This window comes from Mus caroli, unplaced genomic scaffold, assembly GCF_978045245.1.
Source record: "Mus caroli unplaced genomic scaffold, Mus_caroli_1 scaffold_7, whole genome shotgun sequence".
Classification (NCBI taxonomy): Eukaryota; Metazoa; Chordata; class Mammalia; order Rodentia; family Muridae; genus Mus; species Mus caroli.
Genome location: NW_028227262.1, coordinates 17,315,983 through 17,333,992, shown reverse-complemented (window position 1 = coordinate 17,333,992; position 18,010 = coordinate 17,315,983). Strand labels below are relative to the sequence as shown.

Sequence of the window (18,010 nt, the reverse complement as noted above, 5' to 3'; positions counted from 1 at the left end):
CTGGGACTCTTAAATTGGGAACAGAAAGAGTGTTATCTCTAAGAAAGAAAGAATTATTCAAGGCAGCTCAGCTATTCCCTAGAGTACTGATATTAAAGGCACATTACATACTAAGGGCATCCATTTTTATGTTGTTTGCTCCTGAAATCCATGACTTATGGGGAGTCTTTTGCTAAAATAACTGATATGTAGAAAATATAGCAAATCAGTGGGAAGAACTTGTGAGTAATATGGAAAGAAGAGGGTCTCTCAAGTGATAGTTAGCTGATATGGAGAGAAATTACTGCCTTTCTGGAAATAACCATGCCAATGTTGCAGTACCACTTCTGCTCATAATGAAAACCAGCAAAGGATAGTTGTATGCTAAATATTTTATTGACATCATTGTGCTATAAGAATGATATTGAAGTCATCTGTCTTCTGTTCACCTGAAATAAATAAATAAATAAACAAATAAATAAACAAACAAACAAAGTTTGGTAGTAGAAAGACACAATGCATAATTTCAACATGTACTAAATATCTTTTAGTTTCTTGGATAACTGTGTTAGAGTTTCACAGTTGACTGAGAGTGAATTTAAATCACATACACCACAGAATTATAAAGATTATTCATGTTTTGGATGTATCCATGATCTATGTCTCCAGGAGGAGGGTGGTCATCACTGGAGTTTGGAGCATGGAATGAAAAATGGGGCATTTATTTACCTTCTCTCTGGTAAGGACACAGGTGGTTATGCAAAAAGTGACCACAGGTAACTTGGCTGTTCATTGTTTCCATGCTGGGGTGGGCCTTGTTGGTTTCCAGGCCTAGGAGGTCCCTGAGGGCCTCCCTGTGGGGGTGGGCCTTGTTGGTTTCCAGGCTGAGGGGGTCTCTGCTGGGGGCCTCCCTGTGGGGGTGGGCCTTGTTGGTTTCCAGGCCTAGGGGGTCCCTGTGGACCTCCCTGTGGGGGTGGTCCTTGTTGGTTTCCAGGCCTAGGGGGTCCCTGAGGACCTCCCTGTGGGGGTGGTCCTTGTTGGTTTCCAGGTCTAGGGGGTCCCTGTGGGCCTCCCTGTGGGGGTGGTCCTTGTTGGTTTCCAGGCCTAGGGGGTCCCTGTGGGCCTCCCTGTGGGGGTGGTCCTTGTTGGTTTCCAGGCCTAGGGGGTCCCTGAGGACCTCCCTGTGGAGGTGGGCCTTGTTGGTTACCAGGCCTAGGGGGTCCCTGTGGGCCTCCCTGTGGGGGTGGTCCTTGTTGGTTTCCAGGCCTAGGGGGTCCCTGTGTGCCTCCCTGTGGGGGTGGTCCTTGTTGGTTTCCAGGCTGAGGGGGTCTCTGTTGGGGGCCTCCCTGTGGGGGTGGGCCTTGCTGGTTTCCAGGCTGAGGGGGTCCCTGAGGACCTCCCGGTGGGGGTGGGCCTTGTTGGTTTCCAGGCTGAGGGGGTCTCTGCTGGGGGCCTCCCTGTGGGGGTGGGCCTTGAGGGGGTGGGCCTTGTTGGTTTCCAGGCCTAGGGGGACCCTGAGGGCCTCCCTGTGGGGGAGGACCATGGTGGTGTCCTGGGTGAGGAGGGTGCTGTGGTGGTCCCTCTGGTCTATTCACATCTTCCTCACTGCCATCTTCATCACCATCATCATTTTCATCAGAACTGGGAGGTCTTGGGGGCATTCCTCCAGGAGGTGGTTTTGGATAATGATGACCATTCCCTTGGCTCTGCTCTCCCATTTCTATTTAAGTAAAGATAAAAAGAGATGAGTTTATACCTTCTCTTTCTCCCAGGATTACCCCCACACACACGCATACACTCCAACTTTATATCACTAATAGTTCAGGAAGCTTAATTGTGTATAAATCATTTTCTTATATCACTACTCTTTGAATGTGTATTTGTCCTTAAATGCTGTGCAAAAAGGGTGACTTTATGTAATTTAAAATTCCCAGAGAGAAGTGGAGAAATGGTCGGGGGAGGTATGTGTATATTCTATAAATATTACTAGTTAGAGCTTGGCAGAGTAGGAAAATTGTGACAGCATGTTTTAATTTTCTTACATATAAAATGTTGTTCAAGGTCCTGTAAGCATGTGTAAAGCAAGAAAGCAATGTACTGTTTTCATGTCAAATATTTTAAAAAGTAGTCAGCTATGGATACAGAGGGGAGTACGAAAATAAATTCAAAAGTGTGAGAAGCATAGGCTCTGTGTAGTTGTGTATTTTATGTGCAATTATAACATTCTAATTGGAATCACTGGGGAAAGAACGATATTTTAGGCAAACCATAGGTTTGCAGAGGATTTTTAAATGGGAACACCCCTATATGTGCATCATATATAATATATTGCTTCAATCTGTGGAAGAAATAGAATGTCACTTTTTTAAACAAAGCCTAGCTTCCAAATCTTCCAGTGTATGGCCATGCTGTAGAGTCAATGCTGGGAAGGTTGTCTATTTATCTCTGTTTCCAGTCATTATTGTAATAAAATAAAGAAATTATAGAGGTATTACAGAATTGAATAATTACAGATGTAAATGGTACATAGAAGGTCAATAGAGGATGAATCTATTTTTACCTAGGAGTTGAGAATTTGAGTCTTCATAGGTGATCTCTAGAAAATAAGCACAAAGAAGTTGAAAGTTATTTATGATAATTTATAGTTGCTGAGAATACTACCAGGATCATTTCGACCCTTGGTAGAAAGGACAATTTAGTTCTTTCTTATATGTATCAAACTTTACTGATACTCTTCATTAACATTACCACAACTTCAGGGAGACATGATTATAAAAGTTTTTCTTTATGATCTTAATTTCTTATATATTATAGTCCCAAGTATTTCATTCATTGAAATAAGAAAATACATTCCCTTCAGTAAAATATAAAATACAATGAATATCGAGCAGCTATCATGAAAAAAAGAAAGAGAAAATAGGTCTAGCAACATATTTCAGTGGCAAAAGCACTTGTGTAATGACTTGTATTAAGTTCCTGAATCTATATGATAGAAGGATAAATGCTGCTACCAATAAGTTGGCGTCTGTCAGAATGTGCTTAAGCATTCGAAAACATAGAAACACATGGGTAGACATACTCAGAGACTTTCATATTTTTATGACCATGCACAAAATAAAGAAAAATTAAAGTAATATTTAGAAGAAATTATTCCCTGATGTGTATAGTTCATGTTGTACAGTTTATTTTTTTTTAACATTTGCCATTTCTTAAAAACATTCCTGATATGTTTTTAATACTTTCATCTTTCTCTGTCCTCTACACACAAGGCAAGCACCATCCACTATCGTTTTTTCATAACACCATAAAAACTAAGTTTCCCTCTGTCAACTACAACATAATTTTGTGCATCTTCTACCACAACAAAAGGCTTTTTATATATTTACTCAGGTTATTTTGTTGAAAGAATATTTGTAACTCATACCATAAGTACAGTTTAAGCTCTAGAAGTAAAATGATAACAAATGTTCTTCTCTTTGTTTTCAGAATTCTTTGCCTCTGTCCCTTTTCCATCTCCTTTCATTTCTCCCAGTCCTGAAGTGTGTTACTCCAGTCCAATATCACTGTACCACTCTCTCCCCTACTTCATACCTTCATCTTGTCTCTGAGCTGAGCTCAGGACCAGCAAAGCTGCTGTGAGCAGGACCACCAGCATCTTGGAAGATTGCTCCCAAGTTTGTGCTGGAGGAAGGAAGGCCACAGTCTTTATAAGGAATGTAGAACAAAGGCATCTTTCACTTCCTTACTGTTAAACACACTTGTGACAGCAGCATGCCATGCATCCCTGACTCTTCTTTGGGACTTTAGCCTAGCAGGATGCAGTAGGGCTGAGGCTGTCAAGAATTCAGTTCTATAGACGTGGTCTCTGGGGTTACTGGTTAGTTCATATTGTTGTTCCACCTATTGGGTTGCAGATCCGTTCAGCTCCTTGGTACTTTCTCTAGCTTCTCCACTGGTGCCCTGTGTTCCAGCCAGTAGGTGACTGTGAGCATCAACTTTTGTATTTGCCAGGGGCTGCATAGCTTCTCAGATGGCCTAGTTGGCCATCATTCAGAAGACAAGCCTTTTGGCATTGCAAAATGTATATGCCCCAGTACAGGAAAACACCTGAATCAAGAAGTGGGTAGGGAAGTAGGGCAGGGAGAGGGTATAGGGGTCTTTCAGGATAGCATTTGAAATGTAAATGAAGAAAAGTTCTAATAAAAATGAAAAAGAAAGAATTCAGTTCTAAATTATAGGGCATGGTATTTGTGCAACAATGTGAAAGCAATACAGTGAAATTTCAGATATTAGAAATGAAATTCTAGTTCAATATGATTGTGAATCTCTCCTGGTTAGTTGTGATCCTTGGAGGATTTGCTTCTATACAAACATGTATATTTGTGCCAATATTCATACCCTTTGGATGACTTTCTGTTCATTTCTGCGGGTGATTAGGACACCAAGATGGAATACATAGTAAGAGACAAACAAGGCTGGCAGCTTATTTGTGCCCAGGTAGGCCTTCTGAAATTCCCAAGATCGGGTTCAAATTAGAGAAACTGTGATATCATAGCACTGGAAGTGGGAATATTCTTTTATTTTATTCCTTCTGTGTTAGGGAAAGAATAGTGGAAGAAGAGAACTCAGATAAGTGTTGGACCAGTCATTCCTAGAAAACATAATTCTCACATGAAACAAAAAAAAATATGTGATTCCCAGAGAATATCCTCATATCTACACTTATTTATTTATTTATTTATTTATTTATTTATTTATTTATTTGTAACAGTGAATTATATTTTGTTCAATATTGCTTCCCTTCGGAGTTATTCTTGGACTCTTAATTGGCTATAAACATAAATAAGGTGGTCTGACATTACTTTAAAATATCCAAAGCATTGATATCTCTGAATGTTTTTCAACATAGAGTATTTAACTTTCTATGTTTATAGCCAATGCTTTGATAATTACCAGTCTTACTAGTTGTGGATGAATATGCCCTGTTCTATACAGGGTCATGCTTATTATTATTGTATCACAGTCCATCATTTTCTTAAAACTCCCATAAAAGCCTTGGCTTATTTGCTGAATCAGTGTTTACTTTGTTCTTTTGCTTGTTTTTGACTTCACTTTATGGCTTCACTTGCCATATTTCTACCTAGGTCCCCTATGGTAGGAATCTGAATTTGAACCTTAATGACAGCTTCATAATAGAACTCATGATTATAATTTTGTTTCTTTCCTTTCCTTTCTTATCTTCTTTCTTTCCTTCCTTTTGTTCTTTCCTTTTCTCTCTGTCTCATCCTTCCTTCCTTCCTTCCTTCCTTCCTTCCTTCCTTCCTTCCTTCCTTCCTTCCTTCCTTCCTTTCTTTCTTTCTTTCTTTCTTTCTTTCTTTCTTTCTTTCTTTCTTTCTTTCTTTCTTTCTTCTTTTCTTACTCCTTCTGTCTCTTTTTCATTACAATAACTGACTAGCATATAGCTAAGTGTGGTATCTCACATTTTAATCCTAATACTCCAAGGCAGAAGCAGGTGGATGCAGATGTCTAAGTGTAGGATGAGACTGGTTTTTAAAGCTATGTACAAAACAGCTGTTACCCAGTGAAACCCTATCTCAAAAAACAAACAAGGAAAGAAACGGTTTGGAAGATACTGTGCTTGAATAACTCTTCATTTGATATGAATGCTGTTTTATTCCTAATTCCTGTACTTTTTTCAGTTGCATGAGGCATCATCTCAATGAGGAAAGAGTAAACAAATTGTTGTCTTTTCATTTTTGAGTTCAAATAGAGTTTTCATTATCCCTCAACTTTTAAGTGTGGCTAGTAGCAATTTGAGGGGAATTTGGTTCCTGTAAAACAGAGAAGGGCAATGAATGTATATTATCCTTTATCATTTGTGTAAGTCTACTATATAATTCATATCAATATTTCAGGTGTTTCATTATGAAGAGACATAGGGATTATCTCAGAAAAATTACCTAAATTGTCCTTTGCTATAGATGATATGAAATTCTATGGTATTATCAGGTGAGTGGGTTGTGCTGTTGTTATTTTGTTGTTGTTGTTGCGTTCCCCTTAGGTGATGATCGGTATATTTGGAATGGAGAATATCCTAGTACTTGGTAAATTTCTCTGATTATCTGAAAATCAAAGGCAATCTCACAAGTTTGCACTGTTAATGAAGACAAGGAAAAGTTGATTTCTGAATATGCTTTTTTAATAGGATGGTTTTCTAGTGTCTACAAATAGGAGATGAGAATGATTGGTAGATGGGGGTCCGGACCATTTGTGGCCTTCAAAGTCATCATGATGGGAATGTCAGATATAGAGCAGAGGAGAAAGCTAGGCAGATATGTGCATATTGGGTCTGGTGAAGAACTGCCTGGAACTCAGCCTACACCTGAGTTTTGTTAGTTCTGGAATACAGCAATTGATTTTGACAAATAATCACACAACTTGAGCCCTTTTGTGACCTTTTCCAGTGTCATCAATATGTGAAAGAATTTATTGTTGTATGAAAAAGAAAGCCACCTGGTGACTAAAGAGAAAACAGAAAAAGTCATTGTGGAGAAAGGGACTGTTTACATAGTCAGTTATTAATGGCTAAGGTGGCTTAAGTAATAAGATTAACGTGAAAGGCTTTGGAGAACTGTAGTGACTGAAGTACTAAGGAGTGGCCCTTCCATATGACTCCAGTGTATCTCTTTTAGTTATGTATATGAATGTCTTTAAGTCATCATACCACATAAACACTTAAAATTTAACACTGCATTAGTCAAATTATCCACAGTATAGAACAGCACATATGGAACTTCAGATTTTGTTTTTCTGTAGATACAGTATGAATGTTCATGGGGCTGGTCCATCCCATTATACTCTCCAAGATTTCCCCTCTGTCCACATTCTCAGCAGTGTTTATTATTGTTTACTGAAATCCTGGTGACTATTCTGACTGATGTCAAATGGAATATTCTCTTAGATTTAATTTGCATTTTATGATAAATTAAGATTGTTGAAAAATCACCAAATATTAATTAGACATTTTTATGTTTTCTATTGATATATTTCCATTTACATTTGGAGAGCTGGCTTTCCCATTAAAGGATCATAATGGGAAATATAAGAGAAATATCTGTTCAATGTTCTGTATTTACCATTCTAGACAAGAATGCATTCAGAATATTGGGCTCCTATCTGAAATAGGGGTGGCAAAGCTTATTATCTTATTGTACTGATTCTACTAAATGAACTTAGCTATAATATCACTCTAATGAATTTCTGCTATACTTATTGGTCAGTGCTTTCTTCAGTCATCATTTTAGAAGCTTCCTCTTGCAGCTAATGGGAACTAAAACAAACATCCGTGCAGAGAAAAAATTCAGAGAGTGAGTAATGTAACTCAACCCTTCCCCAAATCATGAAACTGTGTGTAAAAGGGGGTCTAAAAAGTGTAAGAGCCAGAGGGGATGGAGGACATCAACAAAACAGGTATTTTAAACACAAAAAGACCATTATATATGTGGATGCACAGAGACTGAGACAGCATGCACTGAACCTGGGTAGGTCTCTACCAGATAATGCCCTTGTGGTCAAAACCGAAGTGGTGAAAACTTCCCCTGTTCCTAACTCGTACAATATCTTCTACTGGTAACTACTTGCAAATGAAGATTTGGTTCTATCCAAGAGAATCTCACAGAGGAAATGAACAACTGCATGCCCAGGAGTATATAAAAAACATTAAACATTAAAGAAACTCAACAATAAATTTGGAGCTTTCTTGCCTCATAAGATCATATCATGTCTTCCCCCAAACCTGCCACCAAAAATTTAATTTTCTACTCAAAGTTGTATCAGGTGTAATTCACAGAGCTTCCATATGGATAAAAAGTAATAGATCCTAAGGCTCAGCAAATCTATATTTTGGTTTGAAGATTTCTTTACTGGTAGGTTTGGAGAATCCAAAATTAATACATGAGAAACTGTTAATTTAACTTTGATCAATTTCCAGACAACTGACTGGATTGAGTTGGAAAGCTCCTACTTTGACTGAAAATATGGCTCAGTGGGAAAGTGTGCTTGTAAGCCTCATGAACTATGTTCAAATCCCCAGAATCCATGCAAAAATATGGATGGTCACATGTGTAATTGTTACCTCATTAATATAGAAAGCAGACGCAGGATGAGTTGTGAGATTACTGGTTGACAGCATCACACTATGTTTAGTGAGATTTCATGTCTTAAGGGAAGTAGATGAAAATAACAAAACCCTGACATCCTCTTCCAGTCTCCATCAATGCAAACTCACATATAGACAGTATGTGCTGCATTTATATATACAATGAAGAAAACCTTATCTTAGGAGTATATAGTATTAGAATATGTTTTTTACAAATACTTTTACTATTAGGAGGTGAGGTGTTCTTGAATTAAGTATGTCATTGTGGGAGTGGTCTTGAGACTTTTCTCTTAGCTATTTGAAGACAGTCTGTTCCTGGCATTTGTGAAGATGTAGATAGAATTCTCAGTTGCTCCAGACCCATGTCAGTCTGGATGCCTCTATGCTACCCACAATGGCCATAACTGACTGAGTTACAAAACCTGTAAGCCAGCCCCAATTAAATGGTATCCTTTATAAGAGTTGCCATGAGCATGGTTGCTCTTTATAGGAATGGAAACCCCCTTACTAAGGAAGAGGGCCTTTGGAGGATACTCTTTCTTTCCTCAGTGTTTAAGTAGGCTGTGGTGCTAGATGATTCAGGTGAAGCTGTTATCCTTTGCATGAGAGATAACGTCTAATTATTGCACAACACTAGTAGGAGCTAGGTTTTAAGTTTAAGCCTCCTACTAACTTATCACTCATACTTTGGATTAAAGATTTCTGTTAGATTTCAACCATTAATTCTCTAAAGGATACTCTAGCTACTTTACTCACCCTAACGGATGACAGGATAACTAATCAAGTCTCCACTGGCAAATCAGTCATCTCGCTTATGACAATTAGTTTTACTTGGAAACACTGGAAATGTAAACCTGTAGCTGCTATACTCATATATCATTTGCATATGGTTACAGGATTGCTGTCCTTCCCCTCTCTTTCCCCATTAAGTCTGTCTTCTTTTTTTCTTCTTCTCTCATTTCTCATTTCCTTGTTATGTTTTCTCCGTGTTTTTCTTCCAAATCTGAACATCTGTGCGATGATTGGGCATCTTTCCTCTTGAAATATATACATCATTTGTGGGAGCACACATGTCTTCCCACGCACTGATAAGTACTAAAAAAGCAGTCATTTTAAACACAAAAGGTTGTCTCTTTAGGGGAAGAGACATATAAACTATTTTTCTACTCATAAATCTAGGGATGGAAGTGCTAATTAGCCTAGTGGTTTATGCTATATATTGAGCCAGGCCATATCAGATAGGACTGGAGATACCTAATAGTTTAGGTGAACTTTGCATTTTATGTATGGCCAAAGGCTCCTCCAAGTTTGAACAGAACATTTAGAGGTAGTCTAAATGAACTCTGCAGTATCTGTGTTACAGAGACCACACTAGATTATTTCTTTGTCTCTTAATCTTGTGAGACTATGCCAGGGCCTAGCAAACACTGAAGTGGATGCTCACAGTCAGGTATTGGATGGATCAGAGGGCCCCCAATGGATGTTTTGGAGGAAGTACCCAGGGAGCTGTGGGGATCTGCAACCCTATAGGTGGAACAACAATATGAACTAACCAGTATCCCCCAACCCCCAGAACGCCTGTCTCTACCTGCATATGTATCAGAATATGGCCTGGTGAGCCATCAGTTGAGAGAGAGGCCCTTTGATCAAACAGACCTTATATGCATCAGTACAGGGGAATGCCAGGGCTAAGAGGTGGGAGTGGGTGGGTGGAGGAGTGGGTGTGGGAGAGTGTGGGGGACTTTTGGGATATCATTGAAAATGTAAATGATATAAATACCTAATAATAATTAAAAAGAGACACTACATGCAGCCTATCTCTAGAAGCTATGTCCTTGGATGAACTGGCATGTGACAAGTACTTTGAATTGAATTTTGATGTTACCATGCCTCCTTGTGCACAGGTGACTTTTCATTACAACAGGAACAGTTTTCCTAAAATTGTACAGTGCTAAAACTGGCTGACAATAAACTCTTTACTGTCAGAGTAGAGATATATGAACTGCTATGGATTCATGAAGTTCTGCTTGCCTCTCAACCATTGTCTAGCACTTGTGGTCTTTGCAGGAACTCCCAGGCATCTTCTGATGGGGAAGGACTCATTTTATGACACCATTCTAAAACACTTTTAATTACCCCATCCATAAAATCACCATTTGGGCTCCATCTCGGCTTTCATGGGCCTACATGTGGGATTATTTGGTGTGGTTTTTCACTGATATGCTTGACACTAGCCATTTCTCTTCTGCATTTATGAAAACATTTAAAAGTGTTTGAATGTATGTCTGGAGAGGTGCTTGGTAACAAAAAGAATGAGTTCAACCATTTTCTCCATATCCTCAATATATAGAGAATCAGTGTTTCTAATTTATCAGATATGAGTTGGAGAAGAGGCTATATTTCCAGTAATAGTTTGTGGGCTTTTTTTCCTGAAATCCTCATGGCAGAGAAATCTTGGAGGATTTCATCTTGTCTCCAAATTAAATTACTTCTGGTAAAATATATTTTACCTCTAATGTCTTAGACAGGTATCATCTACTCTTTACTTTAGAATTGCTCAGAAGGCACGGCTTTGTTGTCCTTGTGTTCCACAGGACTCTACTTCAGCTAATGGGAGAATTATGGAAATCAAATATCAAGTGCACAACCCTATACTTGATCAATAATATATTGAAGGGAGAACTCTATTTTCTTTCACTGTGTATGAACAGACCAGTGCTTGCCTTATTATAATTTTATTATGCATACCATCTGTATATATAAATTTTATCCCATTTATTTATTATATAATAATTTTAATGATAGAATATAACAAAAAAGTAGAGATGTCTTATAAATACATCTTTCAAATGTGAAATTTACATACATATAGTTTATATAGTACTTTCCAAACAGCCTTACATTTTAAGTCATTGCCTTATTACTCTCTGTTGCCATTATGTGTTGGCATGCTTTCAGATATTGAAGCAGCACAGATGCCCTTTTTAAATGAAAACCATTGCAGTGAGGAAGAAATAGTCAAATAAGCCAACAGGATATAGTCCATACAAACAATGACATACTTCTTTAAAGAATAGCTTGAATCATTAGCTTGTTTAATATTTTCTCACGGAATTCAACACTGCAGACAAGCCAAGTAATATTCTACTGGCATTTATAGTCCCTAGAAGGGGGGATTGTAAAATCTTCAATGTTAAAGTAACTTTTATTATCTTGTAGTTATTGTTAATTTAAAGGCTTATTTCCTCTGTCTGCAAAACTAGGCCTAGTCCCAGAAGCTTCTAGCTTCTGTACAATCTTATCAAGGACTAAAATGTTTCACCCTGAAAATTACTGATGAATAAACTCAGTTTTCCTTCTTATTTCTAATCTCCCTTTGGGTGAGTCAACTCACCTGCTCTGGGTCAAACCCCTCCTCAAGCTGACTGATTCACTCTGACTTCTTTTAAGTTTTTCAGTAATTGTTCTGCTTGGTATTATTCTAATTTTGACAGTTCTATCATCCTAACTTTAACTGTTCTAACCCTCTGGGTCCTTCTCCTTTCCTGGATCAATCTTTACCTGTGTCTACCTTGTTCTCTGTCTTTATACTGTCTGTAAAACTCTTCTAGTAAAAGTGCTGTCTTTGTCTCCCCAACTAGCCTGCTGTCTTTAGTAGGTTCCCATCCTCTGTCTTTGAGTGTTGGGCATATCCCATTCTGCCAAATCTTTTCTGATTTGTCACTTCATCTGCTACTCAATTAGACATCACTTTCAAACATGGGTGCTTCTTTCTGCAAACTAATTTTACCTTCATTGTTTGGGATTAAATGGTATGTCTGTATTCTAACTGACTTCTATTGTGATTGGTTTCAAGAACATCAAGGCACAGAATATAACAGAATATGTAACCAACACTGGCAATGGAAAATAATCCAGTATCAGTAGTCACAGCATATGAAGATATTTCCTTCTAACATTAGTAAGAGCTGGCTAGACAGGCTTTAGTTTCACAGACCTTAACATTCCACTAAGGAAAATCTGGGAAGAGAAGGAAAGGAATTAATGAAGAAAAGCATACAAGAATGGAAGTTTGTGATAGTAAAATACTCAGAATTATTAGCATATTAGTTGTCAGGTTTTATAATTTAATAGAAAACAAAGAGCATGTCTTGACTTGGTGTACAGTTGCAGAACTAACACTCAATTCCAAACTTATTAACACCTCAGAAGCAAGAGCAAATTCTGCTTGGTTGATGTATGAGTTATTGTTGGGAATCCTCTTTTCCTGTCATGTATTTGTGTGATCTCGAAATGCCATAGCAAGTTTTGACTTCATCCTGAGTTTTTTGTTTTGTTTTGTTTTGATTTGATTTTTATCAACAATGACTGACCTTCTGTTAAACATTTAGATAAAGCTCAATTTATCATATGTGTGCCTGCTTCAATTCCTTTGCATCAGGAAAATTTTTAGTTCTATAATCTCAATATCATCATTATCATTTTAATGATCATAAACAGTACCACCAGAAGCTCTTTTGTTTGGATTTTATTTTTATTCTTTTTTGTTTTTGGTTATTGTTTTACTGTTTTCCAAGTAATGAGAGGTAGTCACTGAGAGTGCATTGGGATGTCTTCTTTAGGTTCTTTTTGTACCTTTTGAGAGAGGGTCTTTGAGTAAATCTGCCAACATTTACTATTTCAGATAAATAGAATGCTGAGTTATTTTCTGGGATCCAACTGCCTCCACCTCCTATTGTTGAGGTTACAGAGACATGCTGCCACTTTAGTTTCTTAGGAGTAAGGTCCAAAATCATGTGCTTAAGCTTACAGATAAACATTTTTGGCCAGTGAGTAATTTTCTAATCCACATTCTATCACTCTTTATAAAACCTGAGTATAATCTAACTTTTTATTTCCAATCTCTGAACTAACATCAAGTTAATGTAGCAGTCATCAATATGCATAAATCCAAAATAAATTAAAGTTTAAGAAATTTTATAGTTCACAACATATTATTCACATAATGTATAATATAAATTAAATAATAGTTCTTAATTTTATTGCTATGCCAACATAGACAAGATTTATCTTTTAAGAGTAAGGTTCTCAATTTTCTCCCCAAGTTCTCCAGTAACATGAGACATCTCATACTCAGTTTACTTAGGAATTTAGACTTCAGGTCTATTTGAATTTGTTCAGTGATCTTAATAAATTTATGTCATTCTTTTCACAATAAGAGGGATTAACTTCTTAAGGGATGTTCCCTTCACCCTCTGGAATCTTTCAAAACTAGCTGAAGTTCAAAAAATAAAAAAATACCTTAGAATAGATTTTGCAGATAGTTTAAGTATTTCAAGATTGTTTTTCTTTTGTCTTGTTTTTTTTTTGTTGTTGTTGTTGTTTTTTGTTTTATTTGGTGTGGGTTTTTTTTTTTTTTTTTTTTTTTTTTTGAGACAGGGTTTCTCTGTATAGCCCTGGCGCCCTAGCTGTCCTGAAATTCACTTTGTAGAGCAGTCTGGCCTTGAACTCAAAAATATGCCTGACTTTGCCTCAAAAGTGCTGGGATTAAAGGAGTGTGCAATCACTCCCCGACATTTCTCAAGGTTCTTAAACCATAGTAACATATACAAATCTAGCTCACTGTGAAATACTACATCCATGACAAAAGAGGATGGTTTTGATTCAGCATAGTTACATAAGCCAAAGGGTGGGGGGTTTATTGCTGGACTTCAATATTGTAATACCTTGACCTTGGTAGTAAGTACCAGGAGGAGAAAGTGTCCAAATGAAGGAATAGAGCTTACTGGCTAACTTTTGGAATACAATCTTGTGTTTTTTTAGGATATCAGAAGGAATGACAGTTCCTCACCCATTCCTACTCCCCTGTCTTCAAGAGGATGTCTCCCCCACCCCCAACAACCCCACGTGAAAAGTGAGATTACTGGGATGGACAGACATAGAAGACAAAAAAGACAGAAAATAGGTCAACACACTCCCCTTCATGGGACATACCACATAAAACACTAAGGTGGAAACTCACTGAAGAAGCAATTGAAGGGGGCACCACAGCAGCACCATAAGGAGAAAAACAGATCAGCTCAAACCATTACACAGTCCCTGTAGCAACAGGCAAAAATGAGCCCCCAGAAAAGGAGGTTTTCAAGCAGCCACAAAACAAAAAAAAATCCCCTCCTCAAACCACCTCTCCCATTTTACTTCCCCTTATGCTTCTATGAGGATGTTTTCCTACTCACCTACCCACCCACTCCTTCCTCATCACCTTAGCATTCCCATATAATGGAGCTTCAAGCTCTCAAAGGACCAAAGGGCTCCCTTCACATTGATGCCAGATAAGGCCATCTTCTGCTACAAATGCAGCTGGAGCTATGTGTCCCTCCATGTGTATCCTTTGGTTTGTGTTTTAGACCCTGGAAATTCTGGGGGATCTGGTTGTTTGATATTGTTGTTCTTCCTATGGAGATGCAAACTCCTTCACCTCCTTCAATCCTTTCCCTAATTCCTCGATTGTGGTCCTCATGCTCTGTCCGATGGTTGGTTCACAGCATCCTCATCTGTATTGCTCAGGCTCTGGCAGAGCCTCTCAGGGGGCAGCTATATCAGGCTAATGTTGACAAGAACTTCGTGGCATTAGCAATAGTGTATGGATTTGGATGCTGCATATGGAATGGATTCCCAGGTGGGTAAGTCTCTGGATGGCCTTTCCTTCAGTGTCTGCTCCTTTCTTTGTCCCTGTATTTTATTTAGACAGGAATAATTCTCTTTTAGAATTTTTGAGATGGGGCCAGTGCATAACCTCTGGCTATAATCTCTGTAGGTTCTCTCTCCTGTTTGTTGAGTATTTCAGCTAATGTCATCTATTTTAGGTCCTGGGAATCTGTTTGCTTTCCTGGCATCTAGGACTTTCTGATGGCAACCCCAGTTCCCCATTGCCCATTGCTAGTCATCTCTGTTCAATTTTCTGAACCTCTGTACTTCTTCCCCATTTCCTCCCCACCTTTTCAATTATTAAATGATAACAACTAACAATGAAAATGTAAGTTTTAGATGCCTTGTCATACAAGAGATTTTAATATTGTTTTGAGATCATGCTGAAAGTCAAACTTGGTCTTTCACTACAAATCTTTTTAGTAATATGTAATAGTTGTACTAAAGAGAGGAAGAATTTATCCTTTAGTGGTCTTTTTCAGTGTATTCAAGGTGTATTCATGACATTCTCCAGATCAGAATCAACAAAATGCACATGTCTATGAAAAGATATTTGTGAGTTTTTCATTTAGTCTCAGAGGATATGTTCTAAAACTGCCAGTGACCAAGCTGGATAATCAGAGAAAACATGACAGGATCTGTGCCAGGAACTAGGAACATTAAACAACAGTTAAAGAACTACTGTTTCAGTGTAAGTTGGAGGCTCAGTTCTTTTCTATTTTTATTTAGCAAATTATTTATATCCCAAATGCTTTCCCCACTTCTAGCCCCCTCCCATAGTTCTTCATTCTACCCCAATCCCCTTTGACTCAGAGAGGTTCATCCCATACAACCTGCACATGCATCCTCCTTCCCTCAAGCATCAAGTCTCTACAGGATTCAGCAGGTCCTCTCTAACTGAGGCTAGATCAGGCAATCCTCTTCTACATATTTAACAGGGGTAGGTCTGGGGGATCTGTCCAGTCTGCATATGCTCTTTGTTTGTTGCATTACTCTCTGGGAGTTCCCTGGAGTCCAGGTTAGTTGACATTTCAGATCTTCCTATGGGATTATTTTCCAATTTGCAGGATGAGTTCTTAAGCCTCTTTCAGAAACCGAGTGATGAATTGAGAATACACTTACTAAAACCTTGTTCTGAATTCCTTCTCATATTATTTTCAATGCAGAAAGTTCTATTTTGGCATACATTATTGATAAGATATTAGTAGAATATTATTAGAAAGAAAGTTGTTGCGCAGTTTTGGTGGAAAGCCTAGACTTATTTATAGTCCATCTAATGGTAAAGGGAATCATCTAGATATTTGCATTTGGCTATGAAATTCAATGGATGTGTTTGTTTGTTCCATTTTGTTTTGTATTGTTTGGTTGTATGTTTTGTTTTATTCAACTTGTGGAGACTTGAAGACAATTTATATGGAACAAAATTAGGGTTGTATGAAACAAAATTAGAGAAGGACATCTGACTTTTTTTTTTTACTTATCTTTAATCATTTTTCCAGTCCAGTTCTCATGCCACTCTTTGTCTGTCCAAAAAGAGATCCTCATCACATTTTTCCACCAACCCCCCTTTTCCAAGAGAATGTCTCCATCGACCCACCCTGCCAGGACTTACCACTCCATGGGACCTCAAGTCTATCCAGGGTTATATATGTCTTCTCTTACTGTGACCAGAACAGACAGACCACTGCTGCATATGTGTCCAGGCTTTCCATAATTCAATTACAAGAGTCCCTGGCTTCTGTTCATTGGTTAGGACTAAATATCTGTGTCTGTCTCACTCAGCTGCTTGTTGGGCTTTTAGAGGTTAGACATAATAGGCTCGTGTCTGTAAGTATACCATGGCATCTGAGTCATTTTGGTTGGTGTAAGATGGAATCTCAGGATCCTTTTAATTTGTATTTACCTGATTATTGATAACTTTGAACATTTTAAGTGCTTCTCAGTTATTTGAGATTCCTTTGTTTTGAATTATCTGTATAGTTCCTTTAACATAAAACCATACACACTATATCTAATAGAAGAGGAAGTGAGAAAGAATCTTGAACTCATTGGCAGGGCAAGTGGTTGTGGTAGAGATTTATTTAACAAAATTACAAGGGCTCAGTGTCTAAGATCAAGAACTGATAAATGGGACCTTATGAAACTGAAAATCTTCTGTAAGACAAAGGATAAATCTACAACCTACAGATTGGACAAAAAATGTCTCCACTAGTTCCACATCATATAGAGTGTTAATATCTAAAATATGTAAATAACTCAAGGAGCTAACCTCTCTTCCTTAAAAAAAAATACAAGCAAGGAAACAAACAAAGAAAGAAACCACAAAAATATGAGGTATAGAACTAGGTAGAGAATTTGCAACAGGAATCTCGAATGGCTGAGAAGCACTTTAGGACATCTCACTCTTAACAAGAATTCACGTCAAGTATGCACTTCTGTTGGGTATTATGCTCTGCACACAAGGGCCAATTCTGATATATAGAGATTACTACAATAAAGAAACTGAACAATGGGTCTCTCTATAGACAATGTAACAATTATACAAAAACCAGACTGATGCATTTTACACAATTTTTCATGCATGTATTCTGAATAGATTACATTTTTTAATTTAAAATTTCTTCTCTGTACAATTGAAAATGACAAAGATTTTATCTGGACTCATTTGTATTTATGGGAAGTAATTATAGGTACATGGGCTTTTCAGGTCCTTATATTCATTTTCCTGACTGTCTCTGATATTTTACATATATATTTGGGAAGAGAACCATATATTAGATATTAAGAGGGGAAAGAAAAATGCTAGGGGAAGAGAAATGGAAAACAGTGGAGAAAACTGTAACCCATTTGGAAGTCTATTTACCTTTAGGTTTCTGAGTCTGGAACACAGTCTCTTATTATTTTAAATATCAACTAGTTTGTGCCACTTTCTTGACCTTCTCCAGGCTCAGCAGAGTGTGAATGATATTTGTGTATTATGAAACAAAAATATCACTGAGAAACTCTTAATATACAACAAAATCCATTCTACAGAAGCTGACATTGGAGAACTTTAGAAAAGTTCAGAGTATCTGCTGCAGGGCGCTCAGGTTTGTGTAGGTGAGAAAAGCCATGAGTGAATGTGTAAAATAGATACACTTCACAGGTATCAAATCTCAATTCCTT

At 37.7% G+C, this 18,010-nt stretch overlaps 1 protein-coding gene across 4 annotated transcripts; it reads right to left on the bottom strand.

Annotated features, from left to right (window-relative positions):
• Positions 1–734: 734 nt before the first annotated feature.
• LOC147003782 (uncharacterized) lies at positions 735–3,634 on the bottom strand. 4 transcript variants are annotated; one of them, XM_085839565.1, is made up of 6 exons: positions 3,571–3,634; positions 2,540–2,575; positions 1,466–1,699; positions 1,300–1,393; positions 865–975; positions 735–810 (listed from the first exon to the last, which is right to left on the bottom strand). In XM_085839565.1, the coding sequence occupies exons 1-6, from the start codon at positions 3,632–3,634 to the stop codon at positions 735–737; spliced, it is 615 nt and encodes a 204-aa protein (XP_085695691.1). The 4 variants fall into 4 exon arrangements, with proteins under 4 accessions (XP_085695691.1, XP_085695689.1, XP_085695690.1 ...); XM_085839563.1 differs by having other exon boundaries at positions 735–829; positions 941–1,450; positions 1,520–1,699; XM_085839564.1 differs by lacking the exon at positions 865–975 and having other exon boundaries at positions 735–829; positions 1,049–1,699.
• Positions 3,635–18,010: the final 14,376 nt, after the last annotated feature.

What these genes read in the sequence shown, in the direction of transcription:
- LOC147003782 (XM_085839562.1), bottom strand. Translation starts at nt 3,634, where the DNA reads ATGCTGGTGGTCCTGCTCACAGCAGCTTTGCTGGTCCTGAGCTCAGCT. An exon ending in AGCTCAGAGACAAGATGAAG is followed by an intron (nt 2,576 to 3,570) that starts GTATGAAGTAGG and finishes CTTATTTTCTAG; the next exon opens with AGATCACCTATGAAGACTCA. An exon ending in CTCAAATTCTCAACTCCTAG is followed by an intron (nt 1,700 to 2,539) that starts GTAAAAATAGAT and finishes TTACTTAAATAG; the next exon opens with AAATGGGAGAGCAGAGCCAA.